At 43.6% G+C, this 22,500-nt stretch overlaps 2 protein-coding genes across 2 annotated transcripts; both read left to right on the top strand.

Annotated features, from left to right (window-relative positions):
- The first annotated feature begins 1,375 nt into the window (after window positions 1–1,375).
- trpa1b (transient receptor potential cation channel, subfamily A, member 1b) lies at window positions 1,376–16,239 on the top strand. Its single transcript, XM_030099759.1, has 28 exons — window positions 1,376–1,500; window positions 1,715–1,825; window positions 2,162–2,324; window positions 2,572–2,747; window positions 3,268–3,375; window positions 3,543–3,651; window positions 4,114–4,259; window positions 4,959–5,095; window positions 5,834–5,882; window positions 7,078–7,177; window positions 7,247–7,347; window positions 7,871–8,046; window positions 9,015–9,179; window positions 9,387–9,501; window positions 9,741–9,907; window positions 9,999–10,089; window positions 10,238–10,297; window positions 10,391–10,483; window positions 11,807–11,877; window positions 12,014–12,173; window positions 12,292–12,381; window positions 12,748–12,917; window positions 13,008–13,137; window positions 13,659–13,841; window positions 14,012–14,080; window positions 14,313–14,414; window positions 14,528–14,646; window positions 14,856–16,239. The coding sequence occupies exons 2-28, from the start codon at window positions 1,730–1,732 to the stop codon at window positions 15,070–15,072; spliced, it is 3,363 nt and encodes a 1,120-aa protein (XP_029955619.1). The 5' UTR covers window positions 1,376–1,500; window positions 1,715–1,729; the 3' UTR covers window positions 15,073–16,239.
- A 1,809-nt stretch (window positions 16,240–18,048) lies between these two features.
- On the top strand, window positions 18,049–18,749 carry msc (musculin (activated B-cell factor-1)). Its single transcript, XM_030099894.1, has 2 exons — window positions 18,049–18,447; window positions 18,621–18,749. Exons 1-2 carry the CDS (start codon window positions 18,049–18,051, stop codon window positions 18,696–18,698), a joined length of 477 nt encoding a protein of 158 aa, XP_029955754.1. The 3' UTR covers window positions 18,699–18,749.
- The last annotated feature ends 3,751 nt before the right edge of the window (window positions 18,750–22,500 follow it).

The raw sequence follows: 22,500 nt of genomic DNA, 5'->3' as shown, positions 1-22,500 counted from the left end.
GAGTCTTTTTTTTTTTTCTTTTACTATTTACCAGTAAATTTAAAGAGAAATAAATCAATTTGATTGCCTTGGTGGCTTCTTTACGCTATAGTAAAACCTTTACCATGCATAAGGAAAAGTGACAACTTTCATTCTTCTTTACATTTTCTGAATCAGGAAGTCTGAGGCACTGAATAATTTTGAATGAACACAGATATCCAGCGGCTGAGGATTGTGTGTGAGCTCAAATCGAAATGATCCCTGCACCACTACACTTTGTTGACGTTTTCAAATGAAAAAATGTGAAAAGATAGAGGCACCTCGATCAATATAAACACAGAAGTGAGAGTTTCTATTGTCGAACATCGACCCGGAGCATCTCTAAAGCCGTGGAGGAGGAAACGGGGTCATTTTGGGCTGGATACACTCGTTCACATCAATCCATATTGGTGAGTCAGGATTTTCTTCTCTGGCTCTGAGTAAGAATCTGAAGCACAAACCCAGTGCTCAAGCCAGACACCACGCACTCTACTACACACTTTAATTTTGGAGACTTTTTGGGTGTTTTCCTACTTCTTTGCTCTTTCTGAAGTGTGGTCATAATTGGCACACTTTCATTTGAACTCGTTTTGTGAACTTGCAAAGCATATGCAAGATAAATGCTTTCTGTTATTATCAATTCTTCATCATGATGTGACAACGTGCCAGTTTCCTAATCTGACTCTCTTGTAAATTTCCGAAAACTTCAGCTATCTCCTATAAAAGAGTGATTTGATGAAGTAGCTTTTTATATTTAGCTGATTTAAAACTCATCGGGCAGCTTTTAGCCTGCATGTGTGAATGGTGCAAAGTGTTAAATATGTGTAAATTTACATGTTATGTGACTATATGCGTAAGTGTCCTTATATCTTCTTTTTTTATCAGACGCTTTAGTGGACTGGCGCCGGTCCATCATGATCTCAGGAAGAATAAAAAAACCAATGAGTGCCCGATAAACAGTTAAAGCCTCATCATGAGAGAGTCCCGTTCAAATTAATAGATCCACTCACGGCAGAATCCTTCACAAAGCGATGTTTGAGGGCGCTGATCCGTGCCATATTGCTGAGACATTTGCAGTAAGTTGCCACTGACTGTGCAGAAAAGCACAGTAAAATAAGATAATAATCCTTATCCGCACAGGGTGAAGACTCGCTTCTATTTTGACCTGAGGAAAAAAAAAAAAAAAAACTTCAGCGTACACCAGAGGAAAAGATCTTGCAGTAGGTCAAGGAGGTTTTTCTGATGGAAATTCTCTGTAGTAATTCACCCAGAATGCCGTTTGTAGTGTGGCCTTTTGGTGTGACTGATGCCTGCGTGCAGAACAATTACAAGGTCTTTCTCAATCTCGCCCGCCCAGGATCACGCAAGGACACCTGGGACTGGCTCAAACTAGCTGCCCTCCAGCTGTGAAGAACATAATTGCTTTCTTCAACTACAGGGTTTCAACCTCCAAACACTCGGCGGATCTGAATGCCCTTCCGGGTAAAGACAAAAGCCATCCGTGCCGAATTTCCCCCCTCGTGGCAACAGAGGCGTATAGCTTAAGGCATTATCTGCCCTCTCTGCCACAGAACACGTTTGCTATGCAGGTTTTCCACTGTATGCTCACTTATTTGGCTCCGCCGAAGCTCTGGATAATGTTTTTCGGTTTTACTGCTGCTGCCTGTGGCGTGACGCGCGTGTTTGTGTCCTGCAGAGGCTGAGCTGAGGGATGAACTTCAGCAGGGATGTGGCCCGGCAGACCAGTTGTTATACATACGTGATCGAGGATGAGGATCCAGCCTTGGCAAGTCTGAACATATTTGAGGTGATGGGAAAAAAAGTGATTTAGCTCTTCTGCAATATTTATGTAACAGAGCGTCTTTAATCCTGGAATTGTGTAACCTTAAGTAACTGCAAGGAGCTGAACAGACCAGGACTGCTCCAGTATTATATAACATTAAACAAACTGTAGTTATAATCTTCATGTCCAGTGTTCTGAAAAGCGGAAAATAATAGCAGTTATTTTTGATTAAATTGAAAAACCCAAACAGCTATTTCATGTTTTAAAGTGTGCAATGAATGCTAAAAGCTCCATTCACAGCCATTCCTCGTCATCTTCTCTGTCCTCCTCTTTCACACTACATTTAACATGACCGTCCAGTTGGCAGAAAAGGGTGACCTGGTTCTCCTGGAGAACCTAGTCAAGAAGAACCCAGAGGTCCTGAGTGAGAAAGATGAATGTGGAGCCATTCCCCTTCATCACGCCGCCGCGGGGGGCCATGTCACCCTCATCCAATTCATCAACACTGTCATAGACTCACAGGGTAAGCACGCCTCAGCCATTGATCATAAGATGCACTGCCGCATTTTTTTTTTTTTTTTTTATTCGCCATAACTCCATCTTCCAGAGCCTCTATGGAGGACTGTATTTCATTTTTACATTTTCCACCGCGGTGCATAGAGGCGGTGACAGCATCTGGCTTGCATCGTCACGTATTTGCATTTTTTGGTGTGTGTGTGTGTGTGTGTGTGCGCGCGCGTGTTTGCATGTGTTCTGGTATTGTCTCCCAGCGCTGAACAGCTGTGATGACCAGGGCAACGTGCCCCTGCACTGGGCGGTGGAGAGGAACAAGGCGGAGAGCTGCAGGGCTCTGCTGGATCTGGGGGCCAACCCCAACGTCCTCAACCTGGCCCTGCTGTCCCCTCTGCACCTGGCCATCAACCTCAGACACAACGGCCTGGTGGGGGTGAGGATGCCGACGACTCCCGGCTGACGTGACGGTTTGTCAAGGCTGAGGAAAGCCCGGCACTGACGTGCTCAGCGGAAAACTGAAACAGAAGCATTTCAGTTCATTAAGTATGTCAGTGATGTTACAGCATTTCTGAGATTTTAGATGCATTTTATACAAACACTTCTCAACAAGGATGCACATATGGATGCATCTTCCTAGCTGCATAGAACATAGATGTCACCTTTTCATAGATCGCCAGATAATTAGGGCTCCACTGTAATTAAAGAACCCTCCCTCACACACCTCTATCCTTCATTTACTCTTAATACTAATTGCATCTCAAAGTCCCTGACTCGTGTTTATTCAGCCGCTGAACCCTGACTTTAAAGTCTACTTGGAAAGACCTTGTCACGTCATCGCTGCAGGATTTGGCTCCGGTCCACAAACTGACACCTGCAGTACGGTGGAGACTGAGGACGCGGGGATACGAGGCGAGGACGGGAGCTCACTGTTGATATTTCCCTTTTCCCCGCAGCTGCTGTTGTCCTACAGCGTTACAGATTGCAATCTGCGGGGAGACCTGGGGAACACCCCCGTGATGCTGGCCTGCTCCATTAATAACTGCGAGGCCCTCAGCACACTGGTATGTCCGAGGCTTTCAGCCGCACCGCGTACCTGCAGCAGCTGATAACAGATAGCTCCCCCACCTGCAGAGGAAACATTACGCGTCTCCCATACATCCGCAGCCAGCCCAGAGCAGCTCTGAATCTGACAAACCATTGTCTCTCTCTCTGTCTTCGTCCACCAAAGATAAAGCATGGCGCCAAGCTCTGCCAGCAGAACAAGCTGGGACATTTCGCCATCCACGCCGCCGCCTTCGCAGGTGCAAGGAAAGCGATGGAAGTGATTCTGAAGTCCGGTATGACAAAGGGACAAACACATCATTAAAAATCTGAAAGTGCTGACGATAAAGCGTTTCTCACAAGGAGAGGCAGGACATTCAGCCGATAGAGAACAAGAAAGCCATCCTCAGGGATGTTGGCAGAAAAAAGGCCGTGAAACTTTGTACATAGGCTGCATGACGTGGTCTAAAGACGTGTTTATCGCCAGTGGGAGGCCCGCTTGCTAAAAAAATCTGCTGTTATTGCATAAAGTTTAGTCAAGGCACCAAATATTTACTCTTATGTCTGCAACTGCAAAACAGGACCATTAAATAATTACATTTGCGCTTTGTTTGTGATCCAACGCCCACGCTGAGAGGCCAGAATTAGTCAGCACTTCCTCACTGAAAGCAAGCGAAGGCTTCACTGTGGAAGCAAAAGAAACAATGTTATCAATCTGAATTAAAAGAAAATTGGTTTATTTAATTGTCTGCTAGCAGGAGAGGAGGTAGGCCACACAATTCTCGGCCACATCAACTATTTAGACAAGTCCAACAGCAGTCCCCTCCACCTGGCTGTGCGCGGAGGGAATATCGACACCATCCGTCTCTGCATCGCCACCGGAGCCAAAATCGACCAACAACAGGTACCTGCATAAATCTACGCGTTCATTCCCCTCCCCTCGTGTTGTCTGGGTGTTAATTTGCTTGTCTCACCACTGTTTTTCATATCACACAGCTGTAACTTATCACCTGCTGGCAGCTACAGGTTACAAATATTATAATTATGAAGTTTCCATCTGTCCGTTGGATGGTTTGTCAGATTGTTTGAGTCTCGGTGTCATTTCCCTCCACCTGTGAAGTGTTTTCCTGGAGAAGGCTCGCGGTCTTTGTCCTGTTAGAGCATGTCAGTCTTATCATATCATCTGGGACTAATCGCCGCGTCTGGCCCCGGGCTAGTGGCCAGAGCTACAGCGGGAGTAGCGAGTACAGTAATAGCTTCGGTTGGCTAAATTGATACAAATTACCTCCACTTACAGTGTGGAGCTGAGTGGAGCGATCGCTGGCCTCCTCCTGCCGGCGCTGGTTATCTCATTATAGGCTTGTGTTACAGCCCCCAGTGTTCACCCATCAGGTCTTGGAGATGCCTTGCTAATGTTACGCTGGGGAAGCGTACGATGTGTACGTGTGTGAGAGCACACACCATGCATATGGAGCCCGTCTCGTTCGTTTGGGTTTAATTCACCGAGCGGAGCCGATACGTCCTTGTCTAACGAACTCGTTTCTATTTAACTCATTAATTCTTCATCGTTCGTAATAAATCCGGTCATGTTGTGCCTGTTCAGAACGACAAGTCCACCCCGCTCCATTTGGCCTGCACCCAGGGTGCAACCGAAGTTGTGAAATTGATGCTCTCCTCCGTCGACCACGTGGAAGACGTTATCAACCTCACCGATGGGGCGCATCAGACCCCCCTGCACCGGTGAGTCGCTAATTCCCCCCTGAAAAGATGCAAATACTGCCTCATGCTTGGTAAAGCTTTTGACACTCCACTGAAAACCCCTGAGATCAACCCTGGTTTAATATCCAACCCACTTTACTAACATGTAACGTGGGCACCTGCTGTCTGTCTGCTCGGCTACGTTGAGATAAGCTTAATCAATTTATATCAACATCAGTCTTATTACATTATAACACTGCAGCAAACAGAAGGAACAGATATAAAACGTGAGGTTTGTGATCTGTAATTGGTTTAAAAGATAACAGGATGATGATACGGTCCTCACGTGGATTTTAACTGGAACTTACAGGACAAAGGTCCTCATTTTTTTTTCCCTCTCCTTTCTGATACTTTATCCATCAAGACAGCATAATTGATAAATATGGCATCAACAAAAACAACAGTTCTGTCCCTGTTTCTGTGATAATGGCAGACGTATCGATCACCGGTATCTTCAGACTGTCGCTGTGTTGTGGAAGTGTCTCTCCCCTAATGCCCAGTAGCCGCCATTTACCAGGAATTAGTCATTAGTGTGCGTCACCCGGAGGAGTCATTACAATTTCTGAGATAAAGCGACAATCTGGTGGTTATATCATGCTCTGACGGGGTAATTTTAGTCCTGACGGTGCCTGATCAACATTCGATGAAATGAGTGAGACCTTGCCTCGCCGTGTCTTGTGTGATATTGCTGCTTTACAACAATTGTGTTTACTTTTCCAGGGCTACCATATTTGATCACACAGAACTGGTGGAGTACCTCATTTCTCTGGTAAATAAGACACACATGAACACGGCACACAGCTGTTCTGACCAGGGTATGTGCAGATTAAAGATCAGGGGTTGTGTTTTTAATCTTTTGCCTTATGACCAAGACATAACTTCAGCACGAGCAAAAATAACCTTTTTAATTTATAGCATGTAAAGCAATGCCAACCACTTTTCCTGGGAATTTTTACTTTATAGCCGAATGTATTTTCATCTATTTTTGTTCCCAATTGCACCATTAAACAATATTTCTAATGTTCAATCCAGCACTTGTTCCTGTTCATTTTAAAAGGTCCTTCAAGTGCTCGTAAACTCTCTGTGACCATCTGTCGCACCTCGCAGAACAAAGCCGCATCGCTCAAGAGGCAGAGTTCAAGTTTATTTCATGTCAGCTCATTCTGATAGCAAACACTGACACAGGGTATAAACTTATAACCACAAGCTATAAAACACTGGCTCGTACAGAGTGAAGCCTGCTGGCAGGAAACTCCAGCTCCTCTCATGCGGAGATTTGGGTTTTTGCTGGTTTCTGTATTAATGTGCATTTACCTTTAGCCAAAAAACATTCAATTATTTTATCATTTTCATGCTTTTGTTAGAAACACAAGCACACTATGATTTATTCAGATACAAATACGTCAAAGAGCAGCTTCTCTTTTCTAGCTCGCGACCTTCAACGTCCTGTGAAAAGGCGACTGTACATGGAAACTGTGTGTTAGCATACTAAGCTCTGTTCTTGGTAAATAGCCAGCACCCTCACAGCTGATGACTCATGTAAAAAGATTACAGTAGAAGCTATTCAGTCCCAAAGCCGTACATATTCACCCCCACACGCTAAATGTACATAATTAATGTTGTGCTTTATTGCCTTGGAAGTCCAGTCACTTTCTGCTGTCGCTAGTAAACATTGCAGCTTGTGCAAAAGCATAAACGCATTGTGTAATCATTGTGTAATCAATCCCTCTCACAAAATCTTTTCCTCACGTTACACTCGCTGTTAAATATGAAGCATTTCACATTTTCCTGGTTGGGATTACTCTTTCTGCACGGCCCATATGTACTGCTTCAATATGTGACAGACCTGCCAGGACTAATTAAAACTGCAGAGCTGCAACAGGACAAACACATTAGTCTGTGGTAATCACAATAATGTGTGTTGAAATTAATGGAAGTGATGTGTTGTTCTTTTCCCTCTCCAGGGCGCAGACCTAAACAGCGTTGACTGCAAGGGAAACACGCCTTTGCTGCAGGCGACGAGCTGCGGAGCGTGGAAAACCGTGATTCTGCTGCTGTCGAAAGGTGACCAACGACTCCACGCTCCAACTTTAACCCGAACACACAATCACGCATGTATTTCTGTCTCCTCAGGGGCAAACGTCAGTGTAAAAGACAATTCCGGTTGTAACTTCCTCCACCTGGCGCTCCTGCAACCCAAGGGCTTGAAAAACCTCCCTGAAGAAGTGCTGCAGGTACCCTCACCGAGCGAACTCCTCACTTTGTCAAATCTCAGACGAAGCTGTCAATAGGCGGTTAGCAGATCGGAATCTCATTACAATATATCCCTTGATCAATTTGCCCTGAGCCTTCAGAAGGTAAATGCATTTCAGGCCAGTTGATGAACTTCATTATTGGCTTCCGGAGCCAAGCGGTTCTCTCTGAGCCTTCAATACTTTTCAAGATAATCACCGTGAACAACATCATCTATAAATCAGCACTTCCTTATGGCGGGACGGAAAATACATCGCTTTTTCATTCATCAGCACATAATTTAAAAACATTTAAAACAACATCTATAGCAGACCTAGTTTACCTGCTCTTTGCTTGTCAGATTAATATTGACTTCATTTTCCTGTATGCTGTGTATGCATTACCAATATAATTGGTATCCATCCACACATGACTCATTTGAATATCTGAGCAGTCAGCCATTTTCCTGTGTCTGTGGGATGGAAAGCACAATGTTAAGCGTGTTTGCGACGTGTCCGACTGCAGCACGACAGCGTGAAGGCTCTGGTGAGCTGCGAGGATAATGAGGGCTGCACACCACTCCACTACGCTTGCAGACTTGGCATCCATGACTCGGTGAAGAACATGCTGGGCCTCTCGGGGCAAGTCGGCCTCGCATGCAAGTCCAAGGACAAGAAGTCGGCCCTGCACTTCGCCGCTCAGTAAGTTTGATCGGCCCTCCAGGGCGAGGCTTTCCATGCCATTGATCCAAACAATGCTCATCTGACCTGATTTTCACACAAAGCAACTTAAAAAGATTGCAAAGCTTTGTGAAGCAGTGCTACCGATGTCGCCGCTTTAAACCACAGTGCAGTGAAATCTGTGCACATCGCCAAACACCATATATTTTATTGTGTTTCCTCAACGATTTAGATAAATTCACCTTGACTTCTGGAAAAAGTTCACAATTTCTGTTTAAAAATAGATTTTATAATCATTCGGATCATTTTAAAAAAAGATTTTTTTGCAAGCCATTTCAGAAAAGCCTGTGATTAAACAACAGCAGAAAGAAGAACAATGAACAACACGAATGTATTTCAATAAGGTGCCTTGCTGTCCAGTTGTTTTAATCCTGTGACAAATCTCCGCACTCAGAAGCTTTTTTCAAGATGAATTGCAGTGACATACCTATTACACAGTGACCCCACGGTACCGCCACAAGAATAGAATTCAATTAGCCGGGCGCATTGCGGGGAAATGTAGCTGAATGTGTGAAACAAGTGAACATCCAACATTTTTGTCATCGATTTTTTTTCTTCTTTTTTTTCTGTCATATATTCTCATTTCATTAGTGCTGAAGGGTAAATGAAGGCCACACTCTGACGTCATGCTAGGTCTCTTAGAAATTCTCCACCCTGGACCACAGTGTGGACACAACCTTGTTTAAACGTTCAAAGACAAAGAAAGATCAGCGCATAAATCAACATATCACCTCTGCTTACATGCCCTGAGAGCTCCCAGCTCTAAGAGTCACCTCCCAAATGAGTTACAGTCACTTATTAAAGGAAGTTTACGTTCTGTAACTTCTACTTTAAGCATGATAGATGCAGAATGTACTGAGTCAGCACACAGTCCAGGTCAATAGCGAGAGATCCACGCAGTATTTCAGCTCATTGTGTCCGTCTTTCAGGTACGGGCGCATCAACACATGTCAGCGCCTGCTGGAGACCATCACAGACTCTCGTGTCTTGAACGAAGGTGACGAGCGAGGCCTGACGCCTCTGCACCTGGCCTCGAAGGAGGGGCACACCAAGGTGGTGCAGCTGCTGCTGCGTAAAGGAGCTCTTTTTCACAGGTAAAAAAAAAAAAGAATAAATTCCCATACAAACACTGCGACCTTCACTAGGGAAGTGATTTTCTTTGTTGACTTAACTAAAAAGTGCTGCTCTAAAGAAGGAAGAAGAAATGTTTCAAGACTGGGCACCGTGCAGTCTGGCTCATCATGTTCCATTAACTTTCTGAAGCGTTCACCTTTACCGTGTTTGATTTGTGTTGTTTCCAGTGATTATAAGGGCTGGACCTGTCTTCACCACGCTGCCTCTGAAGGATACACCCAAACCATGGACATCCTGCTGTCAGCCAATCTGAAGTTACTGGATAAAACAGATGAAGACGGGGTAAAAAAAAAAAAAAAAAAAAAAAAAAATGCATCATTTAAAGCACTTAGTGCACATCAGCCCTCGAGGCAAACAATATTCGAGACTTGTTCACAGATTCGTTAAAGCGATTAAAGCATATGCACGCTTGTTTGCAAACATCTGCACACTCGAACTGTTAGCAAACGGCAACACTGAATAATTCAGCCGTTTCTGTTCTTTTATAAATGCGGCGTTCCGTCTCCCTGTCGTATCTCCAGAACACCGCGCTACACGTGGCGGCTAAAGCCGGCCACACGGCTGCGGTCAAGCTCCTGCTGTCTCGGGGGGCGGAGATCAACCTCAACAAGAGCAACACCTCGTTCCTCCACGAGGCCCTGCAGAACGGGAGAAAGGAGGTGGTGATTGCTGTGGTTGAGAGTGACAGGTAAGGTCCATCCCCCACACCATCAACATTTTTGCCTGCTAATCTATCATTACTGCGGCTTTAAGAGTCATTTTTGTTTATCTTCCTCCAGATGTAGTGAGGCACTGCAAATGTTCAAGCCTGGCTCCAACCAGCGATGTCCCATCCTCGACATGATTGAGTTTCTCCCTGAGAGCTACAAGGTTTGCCGCCGTCAAAAGTAAAACATCCATATCATAAATCTGCGCACGCCGGCGCCATAAGTCATCTCCTTGTGCGGCGGTCTCTTATGTAACCTGTTCTAATTGAACGCTGAGCCAAGATTAACAGCCTTGCTTCTGTCCTCAACAGCATCTATTAGACGGATGTGTGAGGGAATCTGATGACGACTACAACAGTCCGGACTATCATGTAATTCATCTGCAAAAGCAAACTCTTTACAGAATAACACACAGGTTTTGGGAGGGGAAAAAAAAAGAAAAGGAAATTATTTTTGTGTTCCAGATTAAGTATGACTTCATATGGCTGCAGCCTCCACTCGCAATAATGAAATCAAAAGACGAGACGATTAGGCCTAAGCCGCTGATTGCCCTCAATGTAAGTATTTTTCATGTTTTTGTCTCGTCAAACGCAAATATAAGTACCGGTATTAAGTGTTGACTTTAGTGATACATTGCCTTTTAATTAGGACGCTCTAGGCTTAACAACTCGCCTCCTCTAGCTCATTTGATCAGGATTATTCTAGAAGTCGCTCAGGGTCAGTGATATGTTTCTCCTTCCACTTTTTCTACACTTTGTTCCCAACTCTTCACTCTGTAGTCTGAAAAGACTTAACTTTCCCTGCGCAGGATGATAAATCATCTGGAGTTCCGGCCTTTGTTTTACATCGGATGATTGATATAAAGATGACATCTTGTCAATGTTGTGTTAAAGCAAAGTTTAAACTTCAGGGTGCCCTTGGATTCCTATTTCTTCAGCTGTCTTGACAAATTACAAGTCTGACCATCGGCCCGCTATCTTTGAGGCTAGAGAGATAAGGACACAGAGCAGACAGGAAGCAATCTCAAAGTGTTGAAGGAGGAGCAGGTGCCTTCGACAATGGAACTTGTTGTTCGGGTCAACTGCAGACAGATAAGCAAATGTCTGGGAAGGCCTTCGGGAATAAGCTGTGAGATCGAGATGCTTCACGAGTCAGAAATTGCATTTTACCATTAAAGAAAGTGTCACTGTCTTAGTAGGTTTACTTCATTACACTACATTTGTTTATTGTTATAAGTCAACTGAGTCAAAAAAGTTTGAAGGATTGATGTGAAGCTGCAAGACCCCGAAAAGCCCCTGCCTGTACGGTTTGGTTCAGAGCAGAACTTAAGATGCCAGACAGACCACCACCGCAGTTGGAACTGGAGCTGATTTTTATTCCACAAGAAAACCCCCCAAAATCCAAACAATCAAAAAACAAAGTCACAGAGATTTTGAGGCTCTGGGAAGCAGGACAGAGGGACACAGAAGCTCTGAGGAATCACTCAGACACAGGTGACACACATCAGAGCCCAACGGCGACCAGCAGGCCAACTCTTTAAAAATATCCATAGACATTACTTAAGTACACAATGGCTTGACGGAACTCCAAATTTGTATGAAAATAGAAAACAACTATTTCAGCTGGGTTTGAATAGCCTGATATATCTAAAGCGTCTATATAAGGAGTGGTCATGAAAGCCTTTTAGCTCGAAAGTATTAACTTATGGTAAACATTAATCTGCATTTGCACTTGAAAACAGACTTTAGTAATGCACTTATATATATATATTTGTTCAAGTAAAAGCGACTCAGTCCTTTTAATTTGACCAGAGTTGTGTTTGTTCCTGCACTGAGTGAAAAATATCACCACTTTTCTTACCACTGCTGTTTCCTCCGCAGGCGATGGTGGAGTACAACCGCATCGAGCTCCTCAACCATCCTGTCTGCAAAAAGTACCTGGCAATGAAATGGTGTGTGTTTTGGCAGATTTTTCTCTCTCCAGAGTAAAAAAGAACACAAGTTTACTTTTGGTTTAACTTTTTTACTTACTTTTTTTTTTTTTTCCCCAAAGAATGTTGAAACCCTGCATCTTCTCCTCTTTCCCAGGATTGCTTATGGGAGCAAGGCTCACCTGGTGAACATGTTCATGTACATGCTGGGGCTGCTGCCTTTGACTCACGTGGTGGTGACTCTGAGACCGTCTGTGAACTTCACCAACGAGACCGGCGAGCGCGACATCATGATGGTGCCCGTCAGTTTCCAAAAGGTAAAAATGATGCGGCAGAAGTAAATACAGCTCATTTAATGGGTTATCCTATCTGAAGTACAGCTTCAGATAGAAATCAGCTGAATCTCAGTGTTTTTTTTTTTTTTAAATTCCACAGCAAAGCATCTTCTTATCCTTCTGCATGATGATGGTCTTTGTAATGAACATCTACTCCATAGTGAAGGAGGTGATCCAGCTCTGGCAGCAGGTACGGCGGCTGTTACGCTAGTGTCATTACCTCATATAAAACATGTGTCCATAAATCTGTCCGGCACCGGCGCTGTGCAGACACACCGGCAATCAGGTGTGATGGATGACTGTCCTCTGACTGAGATTTGTAGGACCACCGCGCGGCCGCAGCGGGACGTCTCCTCAACACTCGACTCATTCGGTCATAAAGATGCTTCCTCATCGCATTGCATCATGCGTTCAGTGTCATATGATTAAAATGTTATCAGGCATCATTCTCTCTGAGAGAATTGCTCCACTGGACACTCAGACTAAAGAATATTCCGAAAAATATACGTTTTTTTTTTAAGTTTTGACGTTTCTTTCTTCTCTTGTCACCTGAAAGCGCTGGAACTACTTCAAGGATTATTCCAACCACAGTGACTGGCTCTCAGCCATTTTCTCTCTTCTGTTCATCGTCCCCCTCATGATGAATGCACAAGGGTCTTGGTACTGGCAAGCGGGCGCACTTGGAGTTTTTAACTCCTGGGTTGCATTCCTACTTTTTCTCCAAAGGTACTTGTTACTCTGTGTCTTCAGAGCTCCATTCCGGTATGTTGACCCGACGCCCGCCCCCCCCTGACCGGGTAACTTCTTTGTCCTCAGATTCGAAGGTGTTGGCATCTACGTGGTGATGTTTGGAGAGATCATGAGGACGCTGGTCCGCGTGATCATGCTGTTCACGTTCCTGCTCTTCTCGTTCAGCCTGACGTTCCATGCCCTGATGATCAACCAGGTAGGAGTGGAAATAATTTCAAAAATTAGTTTTAGTTTTGAATGTTGGAGCCATTCCAGGCTGATATAGAGTGAAAGGCAGTGTACGGTCCAGATCAGCTGCCAGTCCATCAAAAGGTTACAGAGAGAGATACAGACGCAAACTTACTGGCAGATAAAGGGGAACATGCAAACTCAAAGCATTCATTGGGTCTTTAGTTGGAATGAATTTTGATAATTCATCAAAATTCAGTGGTTTTAGCAGTTTCTTGACTTTTCCACAAAAGTGAAGCCAATAAAAGTTGTTTTATTAAAGATAAATATCAGCCAAATTAAAGACATTCCCATCTGCCTTTGTGTTAATATTAATCAGTAAATGTCATCATGTCACATGACAGCTCACTAAACCATCAATATTATCAACATCCTCTGAAATGCAGATGAGAAACAAGTCGTGGGGGAAGGATCGATGAATCACAACGATGCTCAATATGTGTGCGTGTAATATTAGGCCCTTTGTCTCATCGTGTGTTTAATTTTTAGCGGGAGTTCGACACCGTGCCGCTCGCTATGATGCAAACATTTGTGATGATGGTCGGAGAGCTGAACTACGAGAACAACTTCCTGGATGCTTACCTGAGCAATCAGCTCCCGTTCAGCTACCTGACCTACTACACCTTTGTGACTTTCGTGATGATAATGCCGATACTGCTGGTCAACCTGATGGTGAGCTCATCCTGAAAATCACATCTTTAATCGATTCGATTATCTATTAAAAATTGAGTGATTTTTTTTTAATTTTAATTATAATTTCTATCACTTGCTTTGCAAGAAAATACCTTTTCAGATTATCAAGGATTGACAGAAACTTTTGTGTGTGTGTGTGTGTGTGTTAGATTGGTTTGGCTGTAGGAGACATAGCTGAAGTTCAAAGAAATGCATCCCTAAAACGAATAGGCATGCAGGTATGTATGAAACCGACTTATTTTCACATTTTCTTACATTCTTACAGTCGAGCCTACTCACCATGGAAAAAGTTGCCAGTCCTTTAAGACTTTTGATCCTTTTTTGGAACTGAATGTATCAATGGTGTCACTACAGTACGACAAACATAATGTAACTTTTTCCTTTTTTCCCTTATTTCTGCCTCGTGAATTGCACATTTTCTCTCCACACGTGCACTAATGCTTTCTCCAGATCGACCTCCACACGGCTCTGGAAGACAAGCTCCCCTACTGGTTCATGAAACGAGTCGACAAGCCCTCAGTCACTATCTACCCCAATCGCAAATGCTCCAGGGTTCGTTCAGTGCTTGTTTGAAATCAGCTACTGTGCAACAAGTCAGCCTTTTCACTTCGTCTTCTGTTTTTAATACATTGTGGCATCTTTTTTTTTTTTTTTCAAAATTCCAGCACTACCTGAAACAGTTATTCTTCGGTGAAGATGGAAAAACTGAAATCTGGAGCCGTGAGCAGGCCAAATCAAGGTCGTGCACACTGATAGAAAATGAGCTCAGGAAGCAGAAGTTCAGGTAAAGTTTGTCTACTTTGTATTCACTAGAATGTGTGTTTATTTACTCCAATAATGGAAAATGAATCATTTGACTGCACTGTAGTGTGTGTGGTGTGCAGTGTGTGGTAAAAAAAAACCAATCTTTTCATTTTTGCTACATGAGCAGCCCCTAGTGGTGACTTTTATACTCAATCTTCTTTACCTTGAGCGTCTCCCTTTCCTCTGCAGGATGAAGGAGATGTCGAACCAGCTGGAGAAGCAGCACAGCCTGCTGAAGCTCATCATCCAGAAGATGGAGATCACCACCGAGGCCGACGAGAACGACGGCCCCGTGAACGTCCGGGGGGGCTCCCTGTGGCCCAGCATGAGTCACGTGAGGCCCAGGAGGTCCGCCACGTCTCGCTGGGTCCCGCTCATGAAGGCCATCGAGACCAAGAGGAAATAAAGCGCATCATCTCACAAACAGCTGATTCTAAAAAATCAAAAATGATATAAACAGATATACTTACATTTAATCAAGTCAAAACTACAATATTTTATTTATTTTGCCATGTCTTTATTGTGTGTTGGTGAATCAGTCATAACCACTGAATTTTGAGGACCAGGGTTCGAATCCCTGTTGTAGCAGGAAGGGCACCAGTGTGAAAACGGAGCAGGTGAAACGACGGTACGACAGCTACACTGTGTGAATCATGAATACTCTTGCATAAGGCTTCATTGCTGTGTATTCAAACAAATCATTATAGACAGAAACCGTAGCACTTTTATTTGTAGTCCAATAGTGAGCTGGCGAGTTACACAAGTGACCTGTTGACAAATGGATGTTATTTCATGTCTTATATGCCATACTGCAGTCAGTGTATATCGTGTCTTCATCTGCGCAGCAGACTCTTTTATCTTCCACGCAAAGTGATTTCATTCATAAACCCCTCATTAAGCAGCGCTTAAAAAGAATTGTTTTGAAAAGACTAAACATATCAGTTTAAATCCAAAATCATCTGCCTGCTTGAGATTTTACAGACAGAATTAATTGCTGCGATAAAAACAAGAAATAAAAACAAGAGTTTCTCATGTGTGGATAAAAAAAAAAATGGACCAGCATGTCATTTGAAAATGGGATTTGTAAAAAAAAAAATTAATTGCAGATTTTATTTTTCATTCACAAGATGGATGATTATTTGCAGCTATTTTTTTCTCCTTCCTTCAACAAAACTTCAATAGATTCCGGAGACGTCGATGCTGCTGCTGCCAGTCATTGCACAAAGCTTACAATAGATTGAAGCTCCAAATTGTCCTTTATGGACCCAGTCTGTTGTATTTGTGGCCATTTTTAAAGTCATTTATGCCCAACCCTCTTCTGGAGGTCCAAGTGTCAAACTGACTTACTGTAACTGTAAAAGGGAGCAGCTCAATAGACACCGATTACATTCCAACCGATTACTGGCCTTTATACACGTTTTGCACAATTTTCCTGTCTTCTGTGTGCTTTCTCTTCCGTTTGTCTGTACTTAGTGACATTTTGTATCTTAAACGTGGTAGTGTATCTGAAATGTTGTTCTAGACGAATGTGTGAACACTTGATGTTGTAGGAAAAACATATTGTTGTTTGATGTGTAGCATAAAAATAAACCAGAAAAAATAACATCCCAGTGTTTGATGAATTATTACCTCGGGTTTAAGCTCTGGCAGGCTGCTTCAGTGGCGATTCCTGGGAATCGTAAGAAGTCGGGAGGGAAAGGGAGAAACCCCTGACGTCATGAGTCTGCACCTGTCACTTCGCTTCTGCGGCAAAGGCCCCGTTAGAGGTCACGACCCCTGAAAGTCTCTGCTGATTGACAAATGCGAGCAGTCAGTTCAAGTGATATTTATTACAGTTGGCACAGAATCGAATTATTCCCAGGGCTAAAAGAATAACCATGTAACCATCAATTACCCTGATGTTTTGGGTGATGCTTTTTTGCTTTTACTCCAGGAAGTACATGTACGGAGCAGGATGTCTTCTCTCAACATGAGTCTCGTTGACAGTGAAGGAAGCAGCAGGTTGAAATATGTGTTGTAAAGCCAATATCTTTTCATGTTAGGCAAAAAAAAAAAATAAAAAAAGAAGAAGAAGAATAAGAAGACAGCTTATCAAAGAGTCAGAGTCCCTGCACCTTCACGAGTGTCAGTCAAGTCATTCGCCTTGCTGACGGATGCGGTGACAGGAAGACGAGCTGGCCGCATGCCTGAGGCTCCGGCCGCCTCACCAGCACAGGCGGAACTCAATATTTCAGCAACATGACAAATCCATGCGTACGGGGAGAGGAGATGTCTCTCGCTTGTCCAGCGGAAGTCAGGTCTTGGGAAAACTGCATGGAAAAGGAGGATTATGGGAAGTCGTGCAATGTGTCCTTGGATTACGAAGTGATCTGATTGTATTTTCGAGCTTTCCTTACAGTGTGATTGTAACGTTTCCTCATTGGATGTTGTTTCATGCATGATGAATTCCCTGCCTTGCTTGCACTCGGGCCTGCAGCATCACATGCTTTGTCTTTCAGTTGTTGATCCCAAACCATAAATCTCTCCACTTGTTTGACTTTTTAAACAAACTAAACTGCACCGTTTCGTCTTTAATGCAGCGAGAGTGAAGATGGTGCCTCCTGCACTCGGACACACCCTCGTCATGCCAACGCTCCAGATGTCATGGGAACCAATAACAGCTGGGCCTGGTGGACGCAGGCTGCGTGTGAAAGGCTGCTCCATCTGCAGAAACCTAATCCCTCTGTGAAACCAGCAAAGGATTAGGCACTTTTGATAAGGTCCTCAAGACATTTCTATTACCAAAACACATCTGTGGGACCAACAAAATGGAAAGATGTTCACAATATATGTGCATTTCTAAATACTGCAACAGGTTGGATATATTATTTAGAAAGAAAAAAAAAGCATATTTGCTGAATACATAACAGGCTTAAAGTTTTTCTTGATTTATTCAAATCAATCATGTGCTGGTGAATAACTTTAATACACCTCATTAGAGTCATAAGCCTTTCATTTGCAGGGCTTAGTTTCATTATCAAGTTGCAGATGAGCAATCTGAGGAAACACAGAGGGACAGAGCTGTGGTCTCACTGAGGTCATGGTAGCTTGGAGCAAAAGTGGGAGGAGAAATACCCAGGAGAAACTCTCTACATATGCCAAGTGTGGGACACTTAAATTGGAGGGATAGCTACAAGGAGATATGTCTCAGTTTTAGAGAGAGGCTGACTCCCTCGTGCACATGGCAACCTGCTGCAGTCCTGTCAAGTGGCAGCACTGCGGGGCCTCTGAGTGAACAACGGATTACCAAGGGCTGTGCTGGAGCTCTGCGTTGTTTACTTGAAACCTTGAGAAGCGGAGTTTTCTTAGAAGAAGGAGCCACCGAGGCGCAGGTGGAGCAGCCATGTCCACCGGCTCCGCCGCGAGTGACGCCGAGGACGAGGAGACGTGCCACGGGGGGAGAGGGAGGGACGCCTGCTACCATCCCAGCCGGTTTTCGGACGGGGAGCCGGAGGAGGACGGCGGGGAGGGGAGGGTCAAGCAGGAGCGCAGACTCTCCAGGGCGCAGCGGCGGGACGCGCGCCAGTCCCAGAGGAGCGCGGCCAACGCGCGCGAGAGGGCGAGGATGCGGGTGCTGAGCAAGGCGTTCTCCAGGCTGAAGACCAGCCTGCCCTGGGTGCCCGCAGACACCAAACTGTCCAAACTGGACACGCTGCGGCTCGCCTCCAGCTACATCTCTCACCTCAGGCAGCTCCTGCAGGACGACCGCTTCGAAAACAGCTTCGCGCACCCAGTCGGTCTGGTAGGAGCAACTTTATACAAGTCCACACCGTCTCAGTTCATGCATGAACTTCATTCTTTTCACATAAACTCATTTTTTTTTTTATTAGATTTACAGTGAGCTCAATCCATGACAGAACCTATTACTTTGTGCGTTCATCTCCAAATAAACCCTGCTCTGCTCTGCTTTTACAGACTTGGCCGTTTATGATGGCGGGGAGGTCAGAGGAAGACTTCACATCCGCTGCGAGACTCTGTGGGACCACAGCATAGCCCACATGTCTTCATGAAGCAGCTTCTGCTGCACTGCTGGACTCTGAAGAGAGATGGTCACATCCCAGCTCCTCCTCATCAGTGTGGCCTCTCTTCCTGGACTCTGATCTGTACATTGTGTCTTGCTGTGTGCATGTTTGTTGAAAACAGAATTATGTCTTATTTACACTGAGTGTAACTTTTTTGCTATTAATTTTGATTTTACAAGGCTGGATTGCATTTTAGAACGTCTTTACTCGTATGGTTAAACACTATAACAGATGGTTTTGTTTAATACAAAATACATTTTGAAAGCTTAAACTTTGTGCACACCAGTGTCAATTTTTACTGAAACACCAGATGCTCAAAATACTGATTCTTGAAACAATATTGCAGCAAACTGAGCAGGACTTTCTCTGTACTGAAGATTTATTTATTATTACACTTTGATATTGTTTCAATTCAAACTGTAACCACTTAAACCAAATTTTTATATATTATTGTGTCTTATATTGCAGATTTTCATCAGGTTTTCTATGAATGTGAAGAAAATATTTCAACAAAGGTCAACCATATATTCATATTTAAAGTGTCTCATTGCTTAAACAGGGGAAAAACATATGAAATGTAAAATGCATGTGTATGTGATTTATTCAACTATTCAAAAGGCAGGAAAACTTTACACTTTAATCATGTATCATGAAAATACTCCTAACTATGTGCTGGTTTTTCTCGGATGTTTCGAATGTTTTTGCAATGAGCCTTGCACACCAAATAATGAAGTTACATATACATGAAAACAGTTTTACATTCTATATGAAAAAGAAAAAACTAAATTAAAAACTGGTTTTATGAGCTCTGAATCAAAATGATTTTGGGAACTTGAACAAAGTCATCTCAAAGGCAGCTTTTCAAGTTCAGCAAGGGAAAAAAAAAAAACAAAATAACTTTGGCTAAAATTTCAGGGACAACCTAAAAGTCCCCAGTTGAGCCCCTCCGTCCCCCAAACAGGCGTACACAACTCAAACACACCCTCAGTCGGTCTGCAGTGATCTCTTGATCCACCAGTTCGTTTCATCCTGTTAAACCCCTAAAATGAAGTGAGTACAGATGGACTGAGATCCAGACTGACCAAACAGCCTCAATGAAGACAGAGGCAGAGAGGGGGAGAGGGAACACTTTTCATCAGGTTCATGTGGAGCTGCAGCTGTTGTCGTTTCGGTGAGTTTCCCAGAACTCTGAACGGCCCTCGTGGGAGAAGCTCGCCACTGTGGTGGACTCTGGGAGCTAATGAGCTGTCTTCTCACACTCTCTGCTCCTCGCTTCTCCTGCCATCCACTTCAAGTGTGCCACTGAGAAATGATGTACAACTTCACTGCTCTGGAAGCGAGGTGCCATCAATAAAAGCATATTTGAGACAGGCTTATCAGAAACCAACCCATCATTTTCACAAATGAAACTGTGATATCAAAGATGTGGTTTCATAGATGGCACAGCTGCTGGAAGTGTGTTGGTATACTTCTGGGTGAAGCTTGGTTTGAAATGTTATATGAGTGGCATCTAGTGGTGATCTGGGTGAACGCAGCTTCATCCCTGAGCCCTCCACCAGCCAACATCAGGCAGAAGATGTGAGCAGAGGGTTCAGAGATCATAAACGTTCAGCTCCACTGTCAGACATCATTTCATTCAATAGGAAAGTTTTAAGTCTAATCAAATACTGTTAGTGAGCTTTAAATGGAAAACTGAGGAACTTCCTGTTAGCAGCAAAGGGGTAATAGTATCAAGATAGCTTTTTATGATGATGATATGATGGATCCTGGTTGTTTTGAGCTTTATAAGGTAAAAGAAATAATTTTAAATTCTATCCTTGTATGATCTTGGTCCTCCAGTACCAGATTTGCTTCAATCTGTAAGTCCTGTGCCACCGTTTTAATACTGTTTATAATGCACCCTAACAGGCCTGATGAATGTTGAGGTGGGAAAGTTTCCAAAACCTCCAGGATCAAGATTTGACACCACTGCCCTACATGCTTTAAATATTCACCAGCACATCTGTCAATCAGTCCTATAGCCATCATTATCTAGAAGGAAACCGTTTTTTAACAAATGGGTCACTGTTAACAGGTTGCACTTTGTTTAATATTGAGTCAGTCAGTTAAATCTGGCTGGAGAACCAGTGATTAATGCAGGATGGATCCTGTTTTCTCCTGCAGTGAAATCATCCAGTTTGAAGTATTTCTCAGAGAACATTTCATCAAGTTTCAATCCAAGTCTATGGCTGGGAATGTCGTATTGACAGATAAAAATAGAATATATCAAGAAATGACACAGTAGAATTGGACCAGGTGCATTAAATAAGAAAATGAATGCTTTGTGGATGTGGCTGCTAAAGTTTCAGGAAACTTTCATGGTTTCACACACTGACGTGGCTCATTGGGACACATACACATCATTATAGAATATAACATACGCCATATAGCAGATAACAAAGTCACTTTAGGTTTTAGCTTGTATCTGTTTCTCTTTGAGACACATCAGACATTTTGATGTGAGGAAAGATTTTTGCAAGTGAACTTTCTTTGGGTGGTTAAATAGGGGGGGAAATCAGGACAAGGAAAGAAGACACTCTGTATGAAAAATTAACGTAACTGTGACCGAAAACTTGTCTGATTGTGTTAGAAGTTGAAATGATTCAGAACTGGAGGAGACAGATGCCAGTCAGTGGCCTCTTATTTAAAAAAAACAAAAAAACAAAAAAAAAAAACTAAAAACCATGATGCCCTCAATGTAAGCAGGGTTGGAGTTCTTTCTATGTGGGGTTTTCATGTTCTCCCTGTGTGTACCAGTTCCGCTCACAGTCCCAAAACTTGCATTAACATTCATTGAGTACTCTCAAACTACTTGTACTACTACTCCTGTCTCTGTGTGTTGGTGGTCTCCATCCCATCCATCAGATCTGTCCTGAATGTTCTCGATGTCTTCCTTCTTCGACACACATGAATCTAATAACTACACTCGCTAAAGCAGACTCTCATTACAATCAGGTTTATTCCAGCAGGGGGAGAAGTCAAACACGCAGAACAGCGGCTCTCCAGGACCAGGAGTGGACCCCCCCTTGTCTGAGCTGTGATTGGCTGCAGCCCCTGAGACCCCCATCGACCTCTGGATGGAGCCATGCCTCCAGGTGTCCAGCAGAGGTCAGCATTTCTTCACAATAATCACCACATTCTCAACAGTCTGACAGTGTCACAGCATGCCGCCTGCCTGCTCAGGCTCATTATGAAATTATTTTTCAGATATCTGAATGTATTCAATCAAAAAAACAAACACAGCACATTTGGCTCCGTGCTTCCCATCTTCATTCCTCCGTGAAATACATACATTTCACTTTCGTCATTATTATCACATTTCATCTCAAATTAACTCAGTCTGAACACATTGTTTTGATAGAAAATTGCTTTGTCAGCCATTAATGCAATCTCCCCCTTTTTTTTTTCTCTTGCACTAAAACATTTTTCATTTGTAGAAGAATTTCCGTAACAGGAAGGAACCGCAGGTCCAAAGCCAACACCGGCAGGTTCACTGAGGCTGCCTTTGTAGCCGCCCCAAAAGACTTCAGGCCTTACAGGCTGCAAGAGCCCAGCCTGCACTCTCTGAGCTTTCCAAACTCATTTTCAGCGTGTTTGTTATTCAATATCCAGTCACTCAATACCACTAATGAGAAAAGGGATATGTAAATCCCAAAATATTTCAATCACTTTTGCCTAATGTATACACTTCCCCATGTGGGGATTAGTTCCCCTCCTGTGTCCAGGGTTTGTTG

Source organism: Salarias fasciatus, chromosome 9 (genome assembly GCF_902148845.1).
Source record: "Salarias fasciatus chromosome 9, fSalaFa1.1, whole genome shotgun sequence".
Classification (NCBI taxonomy): domain Eukaryota; kingdom Metazoa; phylum Chordata; class Actinopteri; order Blenniiformes; family Blenniidae; genus Salarias; species Salarias fasciatus.
Note: the sequence above shows the minus strand (reverse complement) of the source record. Positions and strands in the feature narration are given on the sequence as shown.